We start from the raw sequence: 26,997 nt of genomic DNA on the forward strand, positions 1-26,997 counted from the left end.
TATATAAGCTAATCTCCCTGTTGAGTTTTCTGTTGCTATAAAACAGGCAAGTTTATTTTGGCTTGTGATTTCAGAGGTTTCGGGCCATGATCCTCTGACTCGATTGCTTTGAGGAGAGTGGTAAATCATGGCAAGAGTGTGTCACAGAGAAGGCTGCTTCTCTCATAGTAACCAGAATCCAAAAAAGACAACATCCCTTGTAAGGACAACCACAACAATTTACCTTCTATGTTCAACTCCTTAAAGTTTCCATCAACTCTCAATGGTCATAGGCTGAGGAGTAAGGCTTCAACATATGGGCCTTTGTGGACACTTATTCAAACCCTAGCACTTTCTATCTGCATAGCTTTAATTCAGTCATACCTGCAAAGTCCCCTTTGCCATATAATATTCACAGGTTCTGGGGCTTGGGATATGAACATCTTGGAGGTGGGGCATTATCGGTCTACCACAGAGGGATAGACTATATGTTTTCTAAAGAGATTTGGTCTATTGATCTATATATCCTGTTTTTTAAAATGTATAGGCAAGGAAATAAAAAGACTCATGAAACAAAATTTTCCAAGTTTTAACCATCTCCATTTCTAACGTTCTATCTTTTAAGTACCCAGAAGCAAATGTATTGTGAAAGAAAATGGAAAACTCAACAGAGTAGTTGTCACAGGTCAAACTTTGATGCAATCAGTCAGAAGACAAAGGGGACATGAGGAGTAGAACACATAAGTTTCTTGGAAAATAGTGACATTTTCCTAGAAATATAGATTTATGTCCCTCACAATGAATGATAACAGTGTTATCTGTACATCAGTTAACAGCAAGAAAAATCAGGTTGCCTTGCAAGAGATGGTAGAAACCACTGAATAAAAAAAAATCGCTATTTGTTCTTATTTTAGCCAAGAGTTAATATGAAAAATGTGTAGCCATTGTGAAAGGAATCTGGTACTGTCAGAGACTGGACAAATTGGATTCTTTGTAAGTGATGCACCATTCAGCTCAATCCCTGATATCAACTGTCTTCCAAATCATCACTGCATGAAACATCTGTTTTCTGCAAGATTAGCACAACTCAACGGAAACGTGCCTAGCCTGAAGGAAATAAAGAGATGGTAAAAATCGATTCTAATACTATTTATGGGAAGGAATTCAGATAAAACCTAGGCTGATCCATGAAAAATGTTTCCAAGCTCCCTTAACTGGATTTCTTTTGAGATAAGCACTTTCTTAGTATCAGGAATGAGAAGGTAGCAATATATGCTTCTATTTGTATCCAGTTAGTCTGGTAATGATACAACCAAGTCTACATTAAATCAGACAGCAAAGCTTATGCCAAAAGCCAAACATAAACCAGACATCCATGTCAAATCTTTTTACCATGAGTAACAAAATCAGCAAAATATTGTGAACAAAATATGTTCAGGATCCAGCCAATGGTTCACACATTTCAAGGAATATTTGATGCAATAAGGCATCCAAATAAAGTTAATTTAGACAGTCCTTGGAGTCTGTGGTAGAATTTGATTTGGCAATGTGATTTAAAAAAAAAGACAAAGGGTGACCTCGATTTAATGACTTCAAAATAAAATTTAGACAACATAAGTTTACATTCAATATGTTTGATTACAGGCAGTCAGGACTATTAAATCTGTAAATAAAAAGTATTTTATAATACTTAATACTTAAGTTAATTGTCTGGCAATTGACAGGAAGCCCCAAACTTTGAATTTGTTGCCTAATTCAATAGAAACGTGTGTGTGTGTGTGTGTGTGTGAGTGTGTACAGGCGTGAAAGTGCATGTGTGTATAAAAGGCAGAGGAGAAAAATACAGAAAGATAAAGATCAACATAACTCTGGAGATGATCTCTTATAAAAGACAGGCTTTGTGTTCATAGCTGGGTTTGTAACACACTTGGTTAAAGTCAGTTTACAGGTACTCAGTACTAACATGCATTTCTAAGGTACTTGCTTTTGTATCCCTCTAAAAATGTTTTTGAAAATAAATGTCAGGTTTAAAATTCATTATGACCAAATAAAACAACAAGAAAGACTTGTAGATGAACATCTACCCATTCTCTCATGATGCAACATAGAGTGATGGCTAAAAGGAAACCGCAAATAAGATGAACCACATTCTTCCTGCTGGTAGTGTTACAAGGAATCTACTTTAATATGCTGACCTTAGAAATGGCATTTCCACTTGGCAATGTCTTTTAAAATTAAACATGCATATATCTGGTGACCATCCTTGAAAATTTGTCCTGCCATAGTAAATCTCCACGCAGGAAGACAGATGTACAAAAGTGTTCACTGCTAGTTTGCAATAGCTGAGCACTAGGAAAAATGTGAGTGATTATTGTTAGGAAATTGTTGCAGAGAATCCAGAATGTAGACTATCACTGGTAAAAGGAGCACATAAATAGATCGCAAAAGATTTCCATGAGGTTTCGTTCAGTCAAAAAATTAAGGTGCAATGAAGTGTTTAATAGTATTCCATCTTAGTAAAACAACGAAAAAATAATCCTATATGTTTGTATCTCCATGCACATATGCTAAGTGTAGAAAGAAGGGTGGAAAAAGTACAGTAGGATTTAATTCAAGGATGGAGCTGGACTGCATACTAGATCGAGGATATATAGAGGGATCCTGCGGGAGGATAAGGGAAAACTAGGGATTGGAGGGAAGCAAACATCCAAAGTACAAGACATCTCCCAACAAAGAAAAGCCCAGCGCTACATGGATTCACTGTTGAATTTTACCAAAACCCTTAAAGAAGAACTAGCATGAATGCTTCTTGACATGTTCCACAAAATAAAAAGGGAGGAATGCTTCCAAATTCATTCTATGAATCTAGTGTCACTGCAAAACCAGATAAGGTCACAACAGGAAAACTATAGATCAATACCCTTGGTGAGCACAAATGAAAAAGTACTCAGCAAAACACCCTGAAATTGAATTCAACAGCACACTAAAAATATAGTACATGGCCAAGAATTTAGCTCAGCAGCATAAGCACCTGCCTTGCAAGCAAGCAGTCGTGAGTTTGATTCCCGGTACAAAAAAGCAAAAAGCAAAAAAAAAAAAAAAAAAAAAAAAAAAAAAAAATATATATATATATATATATATATATATATATATGTGTGTGTGTGTGTGTGTGTGTGTGTGTGTGTGTGTGTGTGTGTGTGTGTGATAATCATGTTGGTTACATCTTGGAGATTCAAGGACGGTTCCACATACACATGTCAATGAGCAGAATGCTCCATGTAAATAAAATCAAGGACAAAACTCACACAATTATCTCAACAGATACATAAAGAGCCTTTGACAAAATTCATCATAAAAACCCTGAAGAAACTAAGTATAGAAGGATCTTACCTCAACATAATAAAGGTTATACACAAAAAACCAGTATCAATATCATACTGAATGAGAGAAAACTGAAAGTATTTCCTCTAAAGTCAGGATTCTGGCAAAGCCATCCACTCTCAACTCTCCTGTTTAATACAGCACTTGAAAGTATAGCTAGGTTAATCAGAAAAAAGGGTTACAAATACAAAAGGAGGAAATGAATTTATCCTTGTTGGCAGATGACATCGTTCTATACTTGCAAGATACTAAAGACCCCATCAAAACATTCTGATTATACTGAGATTTCATCTTACTGCATTCCGAGTGACTATCATCATTAATACAAAAAACAATAAATTTTGGCAAGAACACAGGGTATTGAAGGAACTCAAACAGTGGGTAGAATGCAAATTAGTGCAGCCTCTGTATGGAGGTTCTTCAAAAATCTAAAAGTATAATTACCATATGACTTAACTATACTACTCAGCATGATTCACAAAGGAATGAAAGTTGGCACACTACACAGATACCTGCATCTCTATGTTTAATTCATCCCAAATCACAATAGCCAAGTCACTGTATAAGCCTGGGTTCTCAATGAATGAATGGATAGTGAAAATGTGATACATATACATAATAGTGTATTCTTCAGCCATGAAGAAAACTGAAATTGTCCTCTACAGGGAAATGGACAGAACTGGAGATCATCATGTCAAGTGAAGTAAGGCACACTTAGAAAGACAAATGTCTCATGTTTTCCCTACTATGTGAAATTTAGAAAAGAAAAAGATGACATGAAAGTAGAAAGGGTATTATTAACCAGAATACAAGAAGCAGAAGGGGAGAAGAGGCCAAGTGACATCAATGGAGGGATGTATATGACCAAAGTATGTTATACGCATATATGAAAATTCCACAGTGGAGCCCAATATTCTGTACAATTAATTTGCACTAATAAAACATGCATGTGAAAAAATACAAGCAAAAAGTACTTCATGAAACAGATATGGCACACTCATTGTCATGCAAATCACACACAAAAACTAAGAATAAATTATTGGATCGACCTTTTTTTTTTTGAAGTGCTAGGGATGGAACCCAGGGCTCTGCACATACTAAACAAGTGCTTGACCACTGAGCATCAAGCTCAGCCTTAATAATTTTTTAAAAATAACACTGATTGTAAGTATTTGGGGATTTTGTAATCAGTCCTTGGATTCAAATGCCACCCTAAAGGTTAGCCTTCCATAATCAGACCCATATCAAGCAAAACTTGCATCTCAATCAAGCATGAATTTGTTCTTAAGTAACACAGGTCTCATTTTCAGAAACACTGTGATCTAATAATAGCAAGAATTTCAGAAGATGAGGTGTTTTACTTGCCTTCATTTATACATTAAGTCTCAATGTGGCCTTGAGCAAGTGATTAATCTGTTTCCCTTGGTTTCCACATCTGTAAACTGAGGGTGTGGGCCAAAAAGTCAGGCTCTAATATTCTGTGAATTTGTCTTGATTGTTTTTATCTGAAAAGACCCAGAATACTTGCTAATTTAAACATAATTCAAAGTAAATAAAGTTCACAGAACTTTGTGCTGAGCTTTGGAAACAAGCACATTCCTGAGAAAGGATTCATTTTTTGTTTTTTGGGATTTTTTGCTTTTTATTTCCCTGGTATAATGACTGAACCCCAGAACCCATCATACCTTTAGGAATAGGCTGGGAATGTTTTGCTCCTTGGTCCAATTTGAAGTCCAAATATAAGGTTGGTGTGCGAGTATAAACCTTAGACTGAAAAGAAAAAGGAAAAACATCAGCATTTTTCTAAGAATAAGGTTCTTCAGCTGGGCGCCACAGTTTAAAAAAAAAATTAGATCCATTATACTTATGGTTCCTCTTATGGAAGCGCTGCTAAAGCCATGTGGGCTGCTAAATCAGCTCCTTTTAAGGGCCTTAGTCTAGAAATTAGTCCTCTTAGTTTTCCAATATGATTGACAGCTATTTTCAAGAAAACAGCTGGGTTTGTTTGTTTGTTTGTTCATTTTGCAAGACTCAGTAAAACCATTTCTATTTTGAAACATTAAAAAGTGGCCTGTATGTATTTTCTTCTCACTTGGCCTTCTTGCAAAACAAAACAAAACAAAAAAAAAAGTGTTCTGCCACTGGGGGCTTGAAAAATCCCTACATCTAAATGTAAGAAAGGCAAACTTTTGTAGGATTTTCCACTGTAAACAGTAGCTTCAATTTCATCAACAGTTAGACAGTATGTAATTCAATACAATGCCATCATGAATCACTGGTATAAACCAAATCCAAGAGATTGGCACTGTTGCTATGAACTTTACAATGTCTCATTGTTAATTACACAGCCCCAGTGACTCTATCCTAATTTTTCAAATTTAGAAGTACCTGCCAAAAAGCATGTAACACCAAGCTTGAGAAGGATATGAAAGAACTGGAAGTTCCAAACTGCTGGTGGGAATGTAATTTGGGACAAACATGAGGCAATGGTTAGTACAGCTCAATCTACACGTAACTTCTGACCCAACAATCTAGCTCATACATATATACTCAATAGAAATGTCACAGACATTTAAATAAATCTTAAAAGTGGACTATTGATAATGGCTCCAAACTGGAAACATCCCTGTAACAATAGAATGGATAAATGAATTATGGTAATACATTTACATAGTTGAATACTATCCCATAAGGAGAATGAATAAGCCCAATGACCTGTAACAAATTAGAGGAATCTTGCAAGCATAATATTGAGCAAGTGAAGACAGATGTCTGATTTCATTTCTACAAAGTTCAGAACAAAGTTATGATGGTTAACCTTGATTGTCAACCTGGCTGGATTAAGAGATGCCTAGATTAGTAAAGTACACTTCTAGGTGTGTCTGTGGGGTATTTCCAGAGATGATTGGTACATAGGACAGAAACTTGAGGGGTGAAGACCTCTCTGGGTGACATCATCCGTCCAGGGTTACAGCCTGGACAGAATGAAAAAAGGAAGAAGGAGGAAGTCAGATCCACTTGAAAGCTCAATTCTGCTCAAGCAGATGCATCTTTTGCTGCTGTAACTACCTGTGGACATCAGACGTTGGCTTCTTCAGCCTTTCAACATGGACTCATACTAGTGACTCTCCAGGGAGCTTGCCATGTGTTGGGCCTCAGAATGGCAATGTATTCTTGGTCCTCCTGTTATAGGGCTTTCATCTTCTTGGACTGAGCAGCTGCGGGATCCTCTGGCTCTCCAGCATGCAAAGCACTTTGGGCCATTTAGCTTCTGGTTCTATAACCATATTTATAAATCCTGTTTTGAAAATATATATTCTATTGTTTCTGTTTCTTTACAGAGCCCTAACCAATTCAAAGGTAATATTAACCTTTAGTGTCAGAAGTCAGAAAAGCAGTTATTTGGGGAAAGTTAATAATTGCAAGGAAGTTTTTTAAAAGAGCAGAGGAGATGACTTCAAAGGGACTAGTCTGTTTCTTGATTTGGCTGTTGGTGTCACATGGCTGTTCACTTGGTGAAAATTCTCTGAAATGTACCCTTGATTCATGTACTCTTCTCTATTTGTACTAGATTCTAATAAAATCCTACATTAAAATATGCAATTGTAAACAGACAAAAAGAGAATCCAGTGCCCAGAATTATCCTCTATAAGGACAACATTTTGCAGAGAATAATTATGTAAGTTCTATAAGAGCATTAACATTTCTACTTTTTTCATCACTGAATCTCTAGGGCAAATCCATAGTGTCTCTCACATAACAGGTGTCCAATAAATATTTACAGAATGATGTTTAATAGTGGGAATATCTCACATATAATGATACATGTATTGATGGTACGTAAAGGGTGTTCATCAATAGCTATATGTAGCAAAATGCCTCTCTTCAGAACAGGTGAATCTGGTATGGCCAAAGTATATATCTGTACAGTAAATCAGAATTATAAATAGTGTTGACTCTCAAAGAATTTGTTCCTACCCTATGACTATCTCCTATCGAAGCTTTGGACTTTAAAATAGTCTGGCACATGGTTTTACAAGGCTTGGAAGGTCAAACAGAATTAAAAACAGCTTCAAAGACTAGAGAAGCAAATCCTTCTCCACATACATAAAAGAAACCAGAAAGACTGTGCCATAAAATGCAACCTGAGACCAAAGATTCACAATCGATCTGAAGAACCTGAAGTGCAGCACACCAGAGGCACTGCATTCTCTAGGGTCGGTAAGTGTGTAAGGCACCATCTGGAAAGAGACCGTTTTGTCTGATGAAGGCATCTAAAGTTTCCTCTTAAAAGGTCAAGGAGAACATAAGATCAAATGACTCCTCTGTTTGGCTAATATTTAGTTTCCTTTTAGATAAAAGATCCCTGGTTGGTTCAAGCATCTTTTCCAGTCTTTGCCTCAGTGGCAGAGGCCAGTATACCTGCCTTCATCCTAAAGTGGCTCTTGACTAACATTTTACAGGCATTCCTCCAGAATGTGGACACAAAAATCACCATGAATTGGAAATCAGGAGTCTTTGATGCTAGTACTGTTTTACCTACTGACTAGCCAAAACATTTATCTCCTGGGTTTAGTTCACTGGTCTGAAAATCTTGTGGGGGAAATTTACTAATACAAGGTTAAATTAGTTTCTGGTCTGAAGTTCTAAGTCAGAAAATTAATATTTTTCTCCATACTCTGATTTTTAAATTTCCCTTGTAGTTTTTCAGACTGGAGCTGTAGAGAAGGGAGAATGTGGTTGGGTCAGGAAGTGACAACTAAGGCTGTGGGGAGTGTGTGGAGAACCACTGGTTAACTCCCTCTATTCTTGGCCTAGACCACCCATATTGCCCTGCAGAGTAGCCTTTGTTCTTCATTTTTTCTGCCTCCAGCTTCTCCACCTAATAACCCATGTTTTCAAAAACTAAGCAATTTACCTCTCTGATAAGACTGCACCTGACTGGTTACACACACTCATACATACACACAAGCACACAATTTGTATCTATTTCTTGTATTCACTTGGAAATTTTAAACAGAAACCAAAGAGAGACTTTATAAAGCCACAAATATATCCTATTGCCATATAGGAATCCACTGAAGTAATTGAATTCTTATTAAAGTTACTTTCCACAAAATCTATACTGTAAAATAGAATTTGTATTCTAGAATCCTTTTTTATTGAAAATTAAATCATCAGGCTGGGGATTTAGCTCAGTGGCATAAGCGACTGCCTGGCAAGTGTGAGGTCATGAGGTCGATCCCTGGAACCACAAAAAAAGAGAAAATTAAATCATCAATGATTTTAATATAGCATAACTTGAATAATCAAGTACTCTATCCCCAAATAAATGTTTATACAGTCTGTAATGAGTTGGAAGGTATTCTCATGAATGTGTGTGTAAAGATATACGATATTTGAAAGGAAGGTAGGTTCTACTTTCTTAATTTTTATCATCCATAGTAACCCTATTGAAGGAGCAAATGCAAATTATGTTTGTTTAATTCAAAAATGATAATGTCATCTTTCAATGCACTTTGCACAAATCTGTATTTATTTTTTCTATTACACACAACTGCTGGTATTTAAATATAAATAAATATCATTGCTATGCATGTTTCCTGTTTTCTGTTGTTTATTTTTATGCATAGTATTAAAGTATTAATAGACCCTCAAAGCGAAATGAGAATTTAATTAAATCTTCCTTTTTTGATTAAAATTTAGCTATCAATGTATCGACTTCTATAAGATTAAAATACATTGGCCTGTGACAAATGAAAGCATTTCTCCACAAATCTGTTTCACCATGGGCAGAACTAATGCTCTATAATTCCAACAATGAAATTGTTTTCATTTTCCTTTTCTCTTTTTAAATAATGTCTGCAAAGGTATTAAAATCTGAAGTTTATTCATTCTTCTTTATTCCCATTTCATAATCTTCTGTTGAAGATATTTACAAAATTTTCCTTTAAAGGGTTTAGTCTGTATTTGAAAAGTATAGTAGCTTAAAATTTTATGGATCAAATATTCTGCAAGAAAGCTTCTAAAACATAAGTAGCTAAAGTAGTAGAGGGTACGAATAGATTTTCCTACAACAAAAGGGGTGCTCCCAAGTGCAGGAGAGCTTTGTTTCCCTCCATAAATATGTCCCAACCAAGCCTTAAATGAGTCTCAGACACCACTCCCATAATTACCACGAAACAACGAAGACAAAACAAGGTCTATAAAACCACTTCCATCCAAATCCTTCCTTCATCTTACATCCTTCAAAGACTTCCTAGTTACCCTGGCTTTTGGTATGATGCCCCTGTCAAACCGGCTTCCTTCCTCTGCCTTTATTCTTAAATGTGATCTTAATTATGAGAAGAAATTGCTTCCGTATGGAAGCCATATGGCTTAAAAGCATCTTCCCCCCCCCAAAAAAAGCAAAGAGAATGTTATGCTATTGTATGCAAGTGTGGTAAAGGGTACATCTTCTACTTTGCCACTGTTCCTCTCGTGCATAGCTGTTGCCCATTCATTCCTGAGCCTTCCGTAAAAGTGGCTGCCATTTAGTGCCACATGTCAGAGCCATAATAAATTATTTCATGTTTCTAAGAGGAACTATTTCAGATGAGATCGGGTACGTTCAGGGCTGTAGACATGAGGAACTATTTCAAAACTATGATTTAGTGATTTTTCAGGAAATGCATTGCAATTCTCAATCTTACTGTAATATGTTGCTCAACCAAATTAGTTTAAGTAACTTTACTAAGGCTTGTCAACCCCCAGTATGCTAGAAAAGAGTTTCTATGTGTTCATGAACACTTTCCTCCTATTGGCCAACCCTTTAATGTTAGATGTTGTTTTGTGTGTGTGTGTGTGTGTGTGTGTGTGTGTATGCGCGCGCGCGCGTGCGTGTCTTTGCTAACTTGTAGTGAATATTATTGCATGTAAATCCTTGGCCACATTTCTGATTTTTTTCCTTTACAGTGAAATTATGGATCTAAAGGTCTAGACAGTGTAGCCTAGAGCAAACTGGTCAGCATAACCATCCAATTAAATGGCAATTTGCTGAAAATGTCTAGGGTTAATTATTGTTTTTTCTAGTCTTAGTAATTTTGCTGCTCCACAGGGTAGTTTTTAACGTCTTTATAATTGGGATTTTTTTCATCTAATCCCCTAATATTAAAAGATTAACCCATTCAAACAAATTCTCTTTTCTGGCATGTTTAGATTTTTTTCTTGTCACAAACTTAGAAAGGAAGAATTAATTCTAAAAAGGAAAGGAAAACCTGAAAATCTTTGAAAAATGGGAAAAAGAACTTCGGAAAAAATAGTTAAAGACACCACCTTCATAGCACAAATACCAATATTTCAACAATATTGTTGAACAAATTGTTAACTTTTGAACAAATTGTTTTTCTCATTTCTCATACTAAGTGATTTGCTTTCATCTAAATTGTTTTTTATCATACCACATAGTAGCTACCTGAAAAAAGTGTGCAGTTCATTAAAATGATAACTACTTTTTTTAAATCTTAGTTTGAAAAGAAGAAATTTGTATCTTACTTTTTAATTTGCCTATTAAGTGATATTAATATTAACTTCATAAATAATATTAATTATTAATATAAAAATAACAGCTAAATATATTGAGGATTTGGTATGTACCGGGAACCATTCTGCAGACTTCATATGTAGTAGTCAGGCCACTTGTATTTACCTTTTAATAAACTATCTGCTCATCAACCTATCTAACTTTTCATTTGTTTATTAAATTTCTTATTCAAAAGATATTGAGAGATGTGAGGGTTGCAACATCTCTCATCCCACTGATCACCAAGGTGGATTTGGCTGATCTGGCTGGCTAGGCAGGAGTCCCCCCTCCTCCCTCAATTCTCCATGTGTGTCCCTCCCTAAGCTTCAACTTGCTCGGTGGAAGAGGACACCTCCCGACTCCCATAGAGGAGGAGCAGTTCTTTGGACAAGGGTAGAGGTGTAGTTTTGTTCCCCTGCTAGAATCTCTAACAAGCTCTCAAAAGATACTGAGAGCCTACATCTTCCTTAACATTCTTAAGTGTCCACATATACTTGGGTCTATTTCAGACAGGTTCTTTTACTGCCTGTTACAAGAAAGAGTTTCAGTGGAGAAAGTTTCACCAACTAGTTCAGAAGCCTCAACAAATAGGAGAATATCTACTCTGCAAGGTTATTTCATCACCTAAGATGCCTCTCACGGCTGCTGAATCTCCTAATTTCCTTCCTACTTTCCCACTCTCATGATCTAGTGGGTTTTGCATTGGGAGAAAAAGGTCTCAGCAAAGATCTAAGAGATTCATTACCAGATCCCCCTGCTCATTCGTGGAAACTCATATTCTTCTCTTTCTCTTGAATATTTTCAGGCTCAAGAAAATGAAAATCAGATTCACCACTTTATCAAAAACTAACTTTCAATGTTTATTGTTCAGAATAGGCTAATTTTCTTCAACAAAATAAAGTCTTCTGTCCTCGGTCCAAAGCACTCTGCTTTCTGAATTCTTGATTATTTTAAACAATTCTGATAAGGAGCGGGAGAGATGAGTTTCCATCCTCAGTGCCAAAGGTACTGTGGGAAGGATTAAAACCCTGTAATCACATTTTGACATATACATGAACTGCTACACAAAGAGAAGCAAGGAGTTCCTAGGCAAAATGCCAATCCTTCTGTGTAGGGTGGGAATTAGAGAGGGCCAGAAACATTTTTAACTTCCATCAACATAAAGAACTGTGGGTAGTCTTTAGCATCAAGGCACTCCAGCTGAACAAGAACTGTGGATGTAGCCAAATTACACTCAGGTCTGTCTCAACAGTATCATTCTCCAACCAGCCCTTTCATTGACACTCCTTTCCCTCGATCCTCACTTTTTGTAAGAGAGATAATGAAGAGAGAAGGGCTAAAGAGAAAAAGGACAGAGATGTTGACAGGATTCTCAGTCCTGAAATTTAATAGAAAACATGTTCATGGTGAAATTGGGCTTTAATTCTCTACCATTTGAGTCTGCATTCTTGCCAGAGTTACAAATGTTGTAAGTTCTTGAAAAACAAGAAAAAAATTTAAAACCAGAGGAGAAAAACAGGTCTATCTCTTGTATAAATAATGTATGTATAACCCTATAAAGGTAACAGTATAATGAAACTACAAGTAGCACCTAAATAAGCCAACAAAAAGGCTTCCTATTCCTTATTTCCACCAATGGGTAATGTACTACAAGACTAAGTCGGCAAATCTATCACCTGATTCTGGAACAGGGTTTTGTAGTATGTTTGGTCTCTATCAGCTGCACAAGGTATTTACTAAGATATTTCTGAGAGTTCTTGCAAGAAACTGCATCAAGATGTAACACAGAAAACTATTTGGCAAGGATAAGACTTCATAGAGTTCTGAGGATTGATTCCTTTGTATAGATATATGATCCTTCAACTTTACGACAAAGCAGAATTTTCTTATGATACAAGACTGACCTGTGTGACTGTTTAAAGGACATTCTGACACTGGCGGGCAGGAGTGTCTGCTTGTATAGGAATGTGGTGCCTAAGAGTACTCCTTTGGTAGGGAGAGAGAGAGGGATATTCATTCTGGAATGAAATGTGGCTAGACTGAACTGAAATGTGGTGTAACTATAAATACATATCAGACTTCAAAGACTTGATACAAAAGTGTAAAATCTCTCATAGTTTTATATTCATGACATGTTGACATGATATTACTTTGGACATTTAATTAAATAAACTATATCATTAAAATTAATTCAACCTCTTTCTACTTTTGAAAAATATTCATTAAGAAATTTGAAGTTGGCCAGGGATTTAGCTCAGTGCCATAAGCGCCTGCCTGGCAAATGGGAGGTCATGAGTTTGATCCCTGACATCAAAAAAAAAAAAAAATCAAAAATCAAAAAACAAACAAACAAACAAAACATTTGAAGTCGTATATTGCTTTCATTATATTTTTATCAAGCAGCTCTGCCTAGAATCTTGTACCTCATAAGCACATAAAGGATATTAGCCATTTTCATTTTCCTTTCCAAGAAGTTCTAAAAATTTGCTGTCAGTACAGCTTTATAATAAAGGGAAGCATGGGATCAGAAAGAGAGGTAGATAAGGGAAAAGGAAACCAGTATTTATTAAGTACCTTCTGTGTTGCTAGTATATATATCCAGATCTGCTGGACTGCACAATTTATGCTCGTTTGATCTACCAAATGACAAAAGGATTGAGTCTCTATGGTAGGCAGAATTTGATAATGTGACAATGAAATTTTTGTCATGTGGTAGGACTTCCTAGAATCTCTTCAGTTATCTATACAAGAGGTCCTCTACAACAGCCAAGTTAAAAGCTGGTGCTAGGCACAGAGCTCTCAGTCTCTCAATCTGAGAGAAACTTTTCCCTGTTTCCCCTCTCTCCTTCCTTCCCTCCTTGGCTGCATGGGGTTGAAAGGTCCAATACCATGGTCCATAGCACATAGTTATCACACATCCATGAACATCTTTCACATTTTATATTATTTCTCCCCCCACTGCCATCATCCCCAGTCTTAGTACCACTCTCCATTGGGTCTCAGTCAAGAATATATAATGAGTATCCTTTCACAGACTCTAGGTAATTTTATTTAGATATCTTGCTGTCCTTTGAAAACAAGTGGTATCGTGTATTAAATTACTTTCTTGTTCTGATTTATTCTGCATTGTTTTCTGAGAGCTAATAATGTAGCTCTAAGTGAACATATCCCACTAGTTCTGGAAACTGCACTATATTCCATCTTATTTAGCCACCATATTTTGCTGATCTATGCTCTAAATGGTGAACACCTACATTTTCTTTGGCTGCCTCCAACCACTCATGATGGTGGGATTACCACTGTTATGTCTGCTTGGGGAAGTTTGGGTGCAACAAATTCCCAGAAAGAAAATTTCTAAATGCCATGATACAGTTATTGACTAATGCTGTGGTGCTTTTCCCAAGGAATACATTAACTTGTCTCCCAACCATGACATTTCCATTTCTTCCTATCTTTACCAACACTTGGAAGTCACCAACCTTCTAATTTTTTCCAATCTGTGAGGTGTCAGGTAGCAGTATATTATTTGAATTCATATTTCTCTATTGGTGAGATAAACATTTCTTCCTTAGCTGGGTGGAAGATTTTCTCAAGGCCTAGTGCCTTCGGTTGCCACCAACACATGCATCTAACTTTGCAAGAAGGCAAGAATGTTTCACTGCAGATGGTAGACACAGTATAGATGCCTGAGTTTGCTCTTCCACCTATGCTAATGGTCTGCACTGACCAAGTGTATCAGTCTTCTGCAGATATAATTGCTCTGGAGCTTGGAGATTTGCTTGTGCAATGAAATTTCATGGAGGCAGGACTCATACTGTAATAATGTGTCTTGTATTACCTTTTGAGATTATTTTTAAGTGAGACAAATGAGAATTGATGTTGAATGAATTCAAGTTTGGCAGACCTAATGAAGCCGCAACCTTATTCTACCCAAGCAAAGCAGGATTAGAATCAAATAAAAATGCTTTGGTACTTTATTTAGAATGTATTTTTAAAATTTAATTTCTTTTGACTTGGTTTATAAGAGGCAAGAAATTTTAGATCTGAACTTTACTTCCGTCTTAGAAATCTGATAATAGAAGAGATCTGTGTTCAAAATCGGGATTTTTAACATTTAGGAAAATTTCATGTTGTTACCTGGGCTTCTCACATACCTGCACATGGTTCAGAGTAATTTGCCAGGGAAATAGACTGGGGAGTGAATGGGTGTCCAGCAAGTCCAATGTGCCTTTGTGTGGGTTTAATGAAGATGCTCTCTGTATTTGCTTCAGCTCCATCTGGTCGTTCACTGATTCCAGAGGGCAAAAGTTCGTGGGTGGAGGTCCATGCTGATAAACTTCTCATCTCCTTCCCAGAGAGGGCAGTCACTGCTAAGGATCTAACCAAATAGTTTACTAGAACAAAACCCTGGACGAGGTTAGAGAGAGTCCTTCCCTAATCTTCCAATAAGGCAACACTTGAGCTGCTCTTTGCCTCCCTCACTCATACCTGGGGGTGAGGGAGTGGAAGAAGGTAGGATCAAATTGGGCAAGGTGAGTCAAGGAACTGGGCATGCGCAAATAAACTCAGTTCCAGCTCTTTGGGGCTTTTAAACTTTTCTTTCTCTCTTCTTCCATGGAATAACAAAACTGCATCTGAAGAAGATGGTTACATCTGTGTACCTCTGCCCAGGAATGGCTAATGAAGTAAGGGTAGTATTCAAAAGCCCACAAAGTCTCAGATGCTAGTATACATGATGCCAGTCTCTTATGTGACTGGTAATAAAGATGATACCCACATATCTATCTGACCACTTGCCCAATCTATCTCTTCATTCACTCTGAACCTGGGAGAAGAAGAAAGGAACATTACTTTATAGTCATTTCCTCAACCTCAACTTTACATTTGACTTGTTCTGCATTGTAGGTCCTCTTCAATGTATTAGTCTGCTTTTATTTGGCTGACGGAGTTTACTAAACCCTACAAATCCATTTAGTGACCATCATAAGAAACTCTTACTCAAAACTTCTTTCAGACTGACAATTTAACAGGTAACCTCAAACCAGTATTTCAGCCAAGTCTGGGCAGTCAGTCAGAGATGCTCAGAGTCTCCCAAGGCAGACATAGGTGACAATGGACTCTTCATAAGCACAACCGTCATGACCAGATGAGAGCGCTGCTTGGGAACAGAATCTGGTCAGAGGTCTCAATTGGCATTGGGGAAAGTTTTCTTTCTAAAAGAAAACTTGTGAAGAATGGAAAGACACAAAAATTAGTGGCAACTGAACCAAGATCAGGTAGAAAGGGGTTGGGTTATTTTTCTTCTTCCTTTATGTAATCCAACTCTCCCTCTCTCTCGTGGATCATTTATTTTTAATTAAGAAAATAAAAGACAAAGGTGGATAACTGAAGCCAACATTACTTTTACAGTCTAAAGATGAGAAGAAAACAAACGAAAGGCAGGTATTTGAAGGTCAGGAGAACAAAGATACTTGTTCTGGACTTTGAAATGGCTTTTATTAGGGAAAATATTTAAAATGTCTCTAATTGCCACATATAACTTGTTCCAGAAAAAGAATTGTGGCCATCAGGATTTCCTTTCACACTGTTGAAAACAATAGTCTATATGGAAGCAAACAGAACAAGGGGACTTTTAATGTTTCAAGAAAAAGAGGTGAATTATCATTGTTTCATTTCACAACGAGCCTGGGCAAGCCGGGCATTAATCAACTCGTGTTCTAATCCAGATGCAACAGTTATAGCCTTAACATGAAAGACTACAACAGACAGTGACATAAGAGAAGATCATGAGAAGAATTTACAAGAAAAAGATGATGTTTCCAATTTTCATTCTTAAGCAATGAACATGTGTTTTGAAGGCCTTCTTAAAACATTGCTTATGCAGCTGGGCACGGTTTCATACCTCCACACATGCTGTCTTCTGCCCTGGCCCCACTTCCCATCCTTCTTTGCCCTGTCAGCCCTCTCAATTAGGATTAGGCTTGATTTTCTGAAACCTCCTATTCTGTCTTCCCACTAACCACCACATTTACTAGACTGTTGACTCACAACAGTATGTCCAACTTACCAGTTAATGTGTTTGCCTCTGATTTTTTTTTCATTTTTTTAACCCCATACCATCACAGATCTTGCACATGGGTGGCTCTTATTGCTTGTCTGCTGAGTTTGAATGAACTAATGGCATATCTTCCCACAGTACCTTCCTGGGGAATCCTTCCTATGGTAGGTGTAGATGTGCTTCCCAGAATGGCAGGTTCTTTCCACTTCCTCATCTCATTTTCCTAAGCCAAGAGAGTACTAAAAAGCCCCTGGATCTACAATGGATTCTGAAAATGATTCTCTGTGGTTTTAAAACTACAGCATGCCTTTTCTTTTCACAGAGTGGTTACTTTAATGATTCAGAACCCATTTGGGCTGAAATTTTAAAATATTTGGCTATTTTGAGGTACCTATGCCTGTACTTAGAAAAATTCTTTTTGAAAATATATTTATTGATATACAATTTACATACTTCTATTTTTTTCTGTGGTACTGAGAATGGAACTCAGGGCCTTGTGCATGCTAAGCAAGCACTCTACCACTGAGCTATGTTCTTAGCCCTACATATTTCTAACATACCAAGTAATCAGAATTATATGTGACATGGAGTTTGTTTATCATATTGAGTATAAGTTTGACCAAATTATTCAAAAGCTGTGTGGTTTTAAGGATTTTTGTTTGGGTCAAAATAAAGTCCTGTGTTTGTGGATATTAACAACATAGTTTTACATATGCCAGTATCAATTTTAAATACTGGCATCCACCTTAGCTTTTAATGCAACATGCAAGGGTCCAAAGACAGTTCTTTGAACCTCCTGTATGTTTTGCTGTGGTTAAGATAAGTATGTGCTGTGCTCCTGGGGGAATTAGAGTACTGATTACATTGATAACGCCAAAGTGTCTACTTACCTTTATTGAAGGTGACATCTTGGATTTTTACAGCTTTCATTATGCTCTCAGCTTAATTCTGCCTACAAATTTATAATCCTGATCACTGGAGCCAAGGATGTATGAATGACACAGAATGTAACTTCTGGCTTTAAAATACACCTATCCATTCTTCGTTCACTGGCAAAAGAGGACTTGTCAACACTTCTGGAATGTGCTTCCTACGTGATTAGGTCAGCAGGGACATCTTGAAAGAATAAGAACATCTGGCATCCTTTGTGCACACCAAGAATGGTATTTCTGGGGTGAGTGGGCTGCCCTGGGCAAGAGCAACCTTTTGTACAGCTGATTTGAGCAGATCTTGACCACTGTTTATTTGAACATTCCTAACTGCAAATGAAGTGCCAACTACAGCTGCCTACCACAGGACAAGTTCTTTGAAGTTGCTGGGTGCATTTCTTTGGTGTCCTCTTCATTTACTAAACAAGATGGATAACCTAATTTTGTCCATTCTCAACAATGAATCATTGCCAAGTTTTGCACTTTTCCATATAGTGATGCTGCTCATATGTTGGATGCACCTGTCTTTTTTGGGCAGTTTTGATAGAATGAAATGCTTCATAAAGTTTCAGGTAAGGCTGCACACACATACTGGATGGCCACCATCACCTGAACTTCACACCTTGCTATCTAAAACCCTGCAAGAGAGGAACGCAGGAATAGATGTACAGCTAATGTCAACCTCAAGAAAAATACAAGAGCAGACATACTTGGCTTTGAATTTCTCTCCTTCTCAACATTTTGCATCATTTCCTTCCTTATGCTCTTTCACAATGACACCAGTATCTGGTTGGCTATGCAGTCACCCATCATCACCAGCAGGTAGTTAGAGCAATTTTACTAAGTCTACCATTACAAGCACAACCTCTGTCCTCTCTGTTTTCTTTCTTTCTTTTCCTCCACCCACACAAGGCAAATTTATCATCTTTCCTTTGGACCCTCATGGAAATTTTACATATTGCTATTTTAGTGTTTCCCATATCATACTGTACTTCTAGCTTCTCTCCCAATCCTAGACTATAAGCCCTTTTGAAGGTCTTGGTTGAATCCTATTCACATCCTATGTCCAGAACATTAAGGATGCACACAAAGCAAGTGCCTGATGACTGAAAAAAATCCAGATCCTGGAGAAATGGGTCATGTAAAATGAAATAATAAGGGTTAGTCCAAAGATCTCAAGGGTTACACAGATAGGATAGCTGCCTGGATATGGACAAGCTAAGATGTTTGTGAGCGAGGGCAGCTGAAAAGACTGCACCAAAAAGAGAAGGCTCTGATGAACAATAGCAACCAGACAAAACTGTGAAATCTTCAATTCCATTTTTCCATAGTATTTTTGCCATATTTTTCTTCCCAAATATTCTGTTCCTCTCAGTGTCAAAAAAGGCGTTCTTAAACTCTGTCTCTTGCTGATTTTTCTTTTCCTCTCTCCTACCCATTATAATACACTTATTTAAGGTGTCAGTGGGAAAATTCAGTCCAAATTCATTAGGCTGAGTATGAATTTTTATGTTAAAACTTTTTGAAGGGTTTCTTATGGCATCAAATTAAAATGGATGTACCTTAAATACATCAAATTAAAATGGATGTACCCTGGAAATAAAAACCAATGGAAATGGAATTATGAAAAAGATACATAAGATTATATCATTTATAAAAAAAATCTTAGATTCCTACCAGGCATGGTGGCACATGCCCACAATTCCAGTACTCAGGAGGCCGAGGCAGCAGGATCACAATGAGTTCAAGACCACTCTGGGTTACATAGTCAGTTTGAAACCAGCTTGAAATACATAGTGAAACCCTGTCTCAAATAAAATATGTTAGATCCTTACAAAATGGTTAAACCATGTGGGGTTTCACTAAAATGCCTCAAAGAATGATGGACATTCATTTTTTTTAAAATTCATTGAATATTACACTATATTCTTAGCTCTTTTATATTTGTATCTATTTTTATGCTGAAAATTTTGGTTCCTAAAAACATCAGCAAATTTTCTCATTTGTTTTATTTTACAATGTGCATAAAATTATCAAATTATAACACCAATACTAACAAAACTACAAGTGAAGTTTAAGTCTTTTGTGCCATTTCTTTTTGTCTGCAGAATAAACCAAAAATGTACAACTGGATAACTATGTTTAACAGCCCTTAAAATAAATGTTTCTTTTCCCTGGTCATATTGCCGATATTTTTACACAAAGTGGACCTTCTTTGTGAGCTTCTACCTGTTTTTGATTTTAAGACTTTTTGATTCTCTGATTTAATGCAGCCTCAAATATGTAATCATTTTTCATTTTTTAGAACTAAAACCAAAAAGAAATACAGAGAAATGCCTCAAGTTCCTCCTTATCCCTGTCACCTGTACCCCAAAGTGAATGCTTATTAAGTATTCACAGCACAGATTTCTATTGGGAGATTTTCTGACCTATTACAGAGTGCTCTGATTTATGAATAAAATTAATTAACAGAGAGTGCTTTGGAAGGGATGATTCCTTCCAGAACAAGCACTGTTTTCCCTTTGCTTGTTCTCTGGGACAGCTGGAGCTCGTTCTCTCAAGTTCCCTTTGTCAGAAACCCAAGACCCCACTCAAACTCTGTCACATTTTTCAAACTAACCCTGTGAACTTGTTGGAATACTTGAAAGGCAAAAAAAAAAAAAAAAGTGCAAGCATATACTACCTGTTTTTAAGATGTACTTGTTTTTTAAATGATCCTTTGCAAAATGATTCTTCTGAATTTGGGAAAGAAAGTGCGGTCTTCTAAGGAAGGGCAGCTCTGTCCAACCCTGAGGGAACTTTAGAAGCAAGCTCAGGGAGGCAGAGCAGGGAGGCGCTCCTTCTCAACTGTGCCAGCTAGAATCTAAGAAATCTGGTGTCACCTTGAGTACAAAACCAGATAGGAACACAAAAATGATCTGAGCAAATTAGATGAGATGTTTAGCAAACTCCCTTGGAAACAGGTTTTAAATTTTTTTGTTATTGTCCAATACATGAGCAGCCATATATCTGCCTATCAGAAGGAAGTATCTTCTTGTTATGTCTATAGGCTATGTGAACACTGCCCAAAGCTTTGGAAAGGAAGTAAAAGTAGCATCTGCTTATAGGGGGCTTACTGTGAGTCAAACACTGCTCTAATTTACATATATGTATCAATCAGACTCCTGAGCTAAATCACTATAGTTAACTCCATTTTACAGATTTAGGAAACTAAGATACAGTAAGCTTAAGTGCATTTCCCAAAGTGAGCCAGTGGGGAAGCTGGCCTCGAAGCCAAGCTATCTGGCTCCAGACTGCCATGCTCTGACCCCAGTGGGGCTGAGGCCTCCTCAAGGTTTGCTTCTGACACAAAGGAATTTAGAGCAGCAGGAGGCCAGTAGAGGCATTCTTTGGGAAAAGAATTGTGTTCCAAAGAGATCTGGCAATAAATAAAACTGATTGGCTCACTGATAAGGATGGAATGGGGTTTGGAGAATTGAATACTCTCATGAAATAAACATGTGATTGTGACCTTCCAGAAGTGACAGAAACTATTCAAACTATCTCATTTTTATCATTTCTCCCCCTCAAAGCCTTCACTTTAGACTGCACTGTCCTGGCAGAATCTTGCTCAAATTGGCTGTGACTTTCCAAGGGCTAAATAAATGCTTAGAAACAAGGACACATATATCTTTGTAAATACCAAAAAGACAGTTTTGTTGTTTGTAAAAGCTACAGCATCTTGCCCAAAACCTCTTCACCTTTTCTGTGGATGCAGAAACTGGAGTCCAGAAAGATTAAATAGATTTGCCAAAGACACAGCACCAGATTGCTTAACATTTTCCATAGGTGCCTGCTCAAACTTTCCCAAATGGGTAAACTCCTCTGTCTCAGATTGAAGTTCCCTGACCACAGCATTGGCACCACCCAGGAGCCTGTTAGAAATGCAGAATCTCAGAGCTGGCCACAGGCCTGCTGTACCAGAATATGCATGTCCATATGAATAGTAAAGTTTGAAGAGTGCTTCAATACACACTAAACTCTGTTTTCAAGATATTTTACTTGCAGGGAGGGGAGTGGTTAATGATTTTATACTAGCTATAATACATCAGTCTCATGGAAAGTGTAGTCTCAGCCTCTTGTCCTTTAATTTAAAATGGTCTTCCAGATGCATCAGGCATGGTGGCGCATGACTGTAACCTCATTACTTGGGAAGCTAAGGCAGGAGAATCATGAGTTTGAGGCCAGACCAGGCTACATAAAGACCTCATCTCAAAGAAAACAATAAGCTACCTTGCTGATGCAAAACAATCTTTATGTGCTTTTGTGGTAGATCTACACCTTATAAGATCCAGTCACTGCTTGGTGAGCAGATACTAAGGCTTCATATGTACAAAACTGTCTCTAATCAGGCTTACAAGAAATGGCCACAATCCTCATTTTTACAATGACTATACTGATATCTTTTCTTAAGAGCAGATTCAGAGCCGGTTCTCAAATTTCACCAAATCCTTTTAGCACAGATGGCAAACATAAATCTCAGCCCAGCTACTGCACAAGTTAACACACAGTAGATAAAGCAAAAATACTGACAATACCACTTATGTGTTGTTTACCGTGTGTCTGGTGCTATTCTGAAAGGTGAATGACTAAGAAACCACTTAATCCTCATAGAAACTCTGTTTTGTGGAAGTGGAAGCTGAAGCACAGAGAAGTTAAACAGTTTTTCAACATCACACAGCTGATTCATGGCAAGAATTTTAACCCTGTCTGCCACCAAAGCATGCAAGTAACCACTGAGCCACAGTGATTCTGAAAATCCAGACTACGGCTGCACAAGTTTCCAAGAGATTATTTTATTAAAATGGAAAGTTTTATGTTATGCATATTTCACAATGAAAATGGGTGAAAGGGTAAAAGCGTTGATACTGCATGCTGAAAATAACTGTTCACAATTCAGTTTCAAAAGGCTTTTATCATTAAAATGTTCTCAAAATAAAGACTGATTATTTACTTTGGGGACCATAATTTGTTTTAAAGATTTTACTCAACAAAAAGAAATAATAAAGGTCAGCAGTTACCAAGATTATTTTATAAAGGTAAAACATTACCTCTGGTCTCTAATCCTAGGTTGCAATAGCAACACCACATGTTCTGCTGCTTGGAAGAACTTTAAAATGTCCTTCTGCTTATAATTGGAACTAGCTTTAACCTTCAAATTGCCTCGTGTTTTCCATAAATGAAAAGCAATTGTAGACTCTAAGGATTCATGATATTCCTGACTTTGCTTATCTAGTAAATCACTGGCATGGTTTCTCTGATTAGTTACACACAGATCAACTCATTTTCTAAATAAAGTCTTACATCAAATTTCAATGTACACAACCAAAGTTGTGTGCTTTGGTTGAATCGAAGGGGAAACCTGCTTTCCACCATCAACTTCAGTAGGTGCTGAAGGCATGGCCTTAGAAGCCTAGAGTCCTTTAAACACCAGATGAAACAGTGAAGGGCTTCCCATCTGCATTAATTCAGCTTCCCTTAGATCTCTCTGCCTGACACTATATCCAGTGATATCCTTTAGCCTTGAACCAGAAGCCCTCACAAGATTTTATCTGTCTTCTGAAGACTGACGCAGGGGAAAACCTTCACAAAACAGCTGAAAAGAGCATTGCTCAATGCTTGGAGAAACAGAAAGTGGTCACAGAAACACAATAAAGGATCACTTTCAATTGCAAAGTAAGAAATACCTGCAAGGGAGGCAGATATGCCTACTAAGCAGAAAACTTCTCTCTGTACTTTTCTTCAATTCTATTTGTGCACACCAGAAACACAAAGGAAATAGAACATAAACCAACGTGTGGTATACGTAAAGAACTTGGTTTCAGTGCAAGATAAAGAAAAGCTAGCAAGTCTCAACCAATAACCATAACCAATCTGTTAACTCTGTAATGAATTTCACTGAGTTGCCATCAGTGGCCACTTCCAAGCCATTATTCTCATGGCTGCACATAAAAAATTAACAGTTATATAAGTGCCAGTTTCCCACTGGGAGAATGACAAAGTAGATCCTAGTACCCCTGATGCTGTCATTGTCAGGTGCCATGTGTCCAGGCCCCTCATAGATACCACAGATAACTTTTAACCATCTCTGTGCCCCCCACCCCTAAGTCAATGGCCATAACCAATAACTGCTGAGTAAGGGAGAATGAAAACCTAGGTCCCTTGCCTGAGGTGGGTCAGGACAACTCAGAGTCGCCAGCAGGATAAAGTTAAAGCCATTCTCTTCAAGACTTTGCCTGAGATAGAACCCTTGCATGGCTTTCTCCCCTAAGTTATCCTGATTTCTTCTACTGTCCTCCTTTATAATCACTCTTTTACAACACTCCTTTACAATCACTCTTACAGGAACCCACATGTCAAAGTGTGCTACTGGAAATTTCCACCTGAAAGCTTGCTACCCAGCTTGTCAGTCTTTCAAACTTAGCTTTCCCCAGCAATTGGTTCTGGTGTGTAAATAATACAATGCTTGTCATGTCCCTTCCCTTCCACAAATATATCCATAACTTTCGGCCTAAACTGATTGCATTTGATCAAAAATGTAGGAGCTTAAATCTAAATAGTATAAGCTTCCATTGAAAATAATAAACAGTGTCATGTATGGTATAAATTGTCATTAATTTTTAAAAATAAGCTTTCTATAATGTAGTAGTGCTCTTTCCTTACTAAATAGGGTATAAATAATTCACATAAATCTTTATGGAATGGAGTTGGTCTTGGTGTCTTCGTTTGTTTCTTAAAGGTGGTGATTTTGCAAGACCAAGGAGTTAAACTCAAATCATAAAATCGTACTAAAATTAAAAAGAATTAGAGTAAGTCTGTACATATATTAAAAAATACCATGAAAACTGATTTTCAATGAAAGTCTTTATATAATCACAACTTCTTATAATCTTTCTAACTCTGTGAGTTTGGATGCAGCAAAAAAAAAAATCTGGGTTCCCTTAGGTTGCATTTATTCTGATAACTATGAAGCAAGTCTATCCCTTGGGACAAAAACTATGAGAAACCTAGTGAAGTTGTCACAGGTAGGGCCAGCCTGTGTCACTGCACAAACACACAACAGTGCAGCTTACCTTTATTCCCAGAGCTTCTCCAGAAATGACAGCAACTGTCACACCATCCTTACTGGGTTTAGGGATTTGTTCACTTTTCAGTTCCTGGTACTGAGGCTCCACCATCTTCTCTGAACTTCTCAAATTAACCCATAGTTGTAAGCCATGGGCTGGCTCCTCTGAGCAAGGCATCTCAGCATGCAGAATGCCCCGGCCTGCAGTCATCCACTGCAAACACCAAACCAACAAGAGAACGTTACCAGCCCCTAACAAGTCTGCAAGTGAGACAATTACAACGTCACCACTGAGACAGCTCACAGGTGCTGCATTGTGAGAAATCACAAACGTCAATGATCACTGCTAGCAAGACTGCCAGTTTTCCAAACGCTTTCATCCTTCTTCATTTGAAGTCAAAGCCTCAGAACTGAAGTTCTTGTAAATGGAAGAGACCTTTCGGTGATATCCCTAAGTCTTAGACTGAGCTCTGAGCTGTGAGGTTGCAGGCGTGTAGTACTTTGGGGTGTGTTCTGGGGAGATACAATTTAAGAAGTGAAGAAAGCAGTCTTGGGCAAAGGGAGAAGCCAACTAGCAATACAATTACAACACAGGCCTAAGCCAATTCAATAGGGAACTCTGGAATTGGGATGATCCCTTTAAAGTCCTCCCAAATAGAGGCAAGGTGGCCAAGCTTATCTATCCTCACATTGGCAATGTGGGTCATCTCTGAGTAGGATGCACCACCTTAAAAAAAGCAGCTTCCTGCCAAAGTGGGACATTCCCATGAAGGGATATAGGAGACAGCCATCAGCAGCCAGTGTTTCCAGCACCTGGAGAATACATGCGTGGCTCTAAATATACATGTAAAAGCCCTCGACACCTGCCACACTGTAGATGGCTAATTTGTGCCTGTAAATGTTTAGCTCCAGTAGTGGCACCCTCACCACTTGGCTAAATCATTGTTGACTTCACAGCTGAGCAGATTCAAGTCTTTATTTCTTTACTAAGAGATATTAGGGGCCAGCTCCAAACGTTAACCTCCAAATCAGGAAACAAAGGGATAAACATGATAGGTACATTTTCTGCTTGTCTTAGTTTGTGTTCTGCCATAGACACAAGGACAAAGACCTATCTGTAGGTACCTCATTTGGAAATTGATACAGAAACCTAAATGAGGGAGCATGAAAGAATGAAACAGGCAAGGAAGAAAGCTGAAAAGGGAAGTTACCAAGCACAGTGTTTTTCATTTTATTCAGCACTTCAATATACATGATTTCTTTGAGATCACTGTTATTTTCATCTCAGGTTTTAAATGAGGGAATAGGAATTTAAAGATATTAAAAATAGAAAGATGCCCATGGCCTTGGAGCATGTGAATTTTAAGGATGGAAAGAGAATCCTGTTCTTTTTCACTCCCCCACCAAACCGGGAGGTTGCCCGTTTTTAAGAAGGCATTGCCAAAATAAATTGTATATACAAAGGCCAACCAAGATGCTGAAAATATGGAGACAGAACTGTTGATGGAACAAGAAAGCGCATACAAATGGGAGAATTTAAGGAAAGCCAATAGCTATAGTCAGACAGAAAACAATTCAGATTCCTACATTAGGAGGTTTAATTGGCCTTATGAAATAAAGGGTACAGAGAAATTTACTTAGATTTAATGAAGGAAATAGCATCTAAAATATGCACTGGCATTGTTTCATGTCCTTGAACAGATAACTTTCATTCTTGTCTGAGTCTTTTTCACATGTGATTGCTTCCTTTATATGGGAAAACCTCTTGCTGTCCACTAGTTGGTTCTGAGTTTAGATCTCAGTCTGAAGTTTATATCTGCCAGTTTATAACCTCTGAGTTCAGGTGGTGACAGTTCCCCTATGTGTACATAGCACCCATCTTCAGTTCTTCTGGTCTCCCTAAGGGAGCCCATTTCTCCAGCCCATGCACTGGGAAACCCAGATATGCCAGGGATTTATCATCACAGTGGTCACTCCTGGTCAA

The 26,997-nt window shown here is 37.6% G+C and overlaps 1 protein-coding gene across 6 annotated transcripts in view; it reads right to left on the reverse strand.

The window, feature by feature from the left end:
- Positions 1 to 26,997, reverse strand: part of Pir (pirin) — a 114,229-nt gene that overhangs the window by 47,064 nt on the left and 40,168 nt on the right. For 5 of the 6 annotated variants that reach the window (XM_063242983.1, XM_003463032.5, XM_013144868.3 and 2 more), the window contains 2 exons: positions 25,021 to 25,227; positions 5,046 to 5,130 (listed from right to left, as the gene is read on the reverse strand). In XM_063242983.1, coding sequence (XP_063099053.1) covers positions 5,046 to 5,130; positions 25,021 to 25,227 — 292 coding nt within the window. Of the gene's footprint in view, positions 1 to 1,859; positions 2,329 to 5,045; positions 5,131 to 25,020; positions 25,228 to 26,997 lie in introns of those variants that run through there. The other variant, XM_063242984.1, reaches the window with a different exon arrangement.

The sequence above is a fragment of the Cavia porcellus genome, unplaced genomic scaffold, assembly GCF_034190915.1.
Source record: "Cavia porcellus strain 051 isolate PalLab524CR breed Dunkin Hartley unplaced genomic scaffold, mCavPor4.1 scaffold_33, whole genome shotgun sequence".
NCBI lineage: Eukaryota > Metazoa > Chordata > Mammalia > Rodentia > Caviidae > Cavia > Cavia porcellus.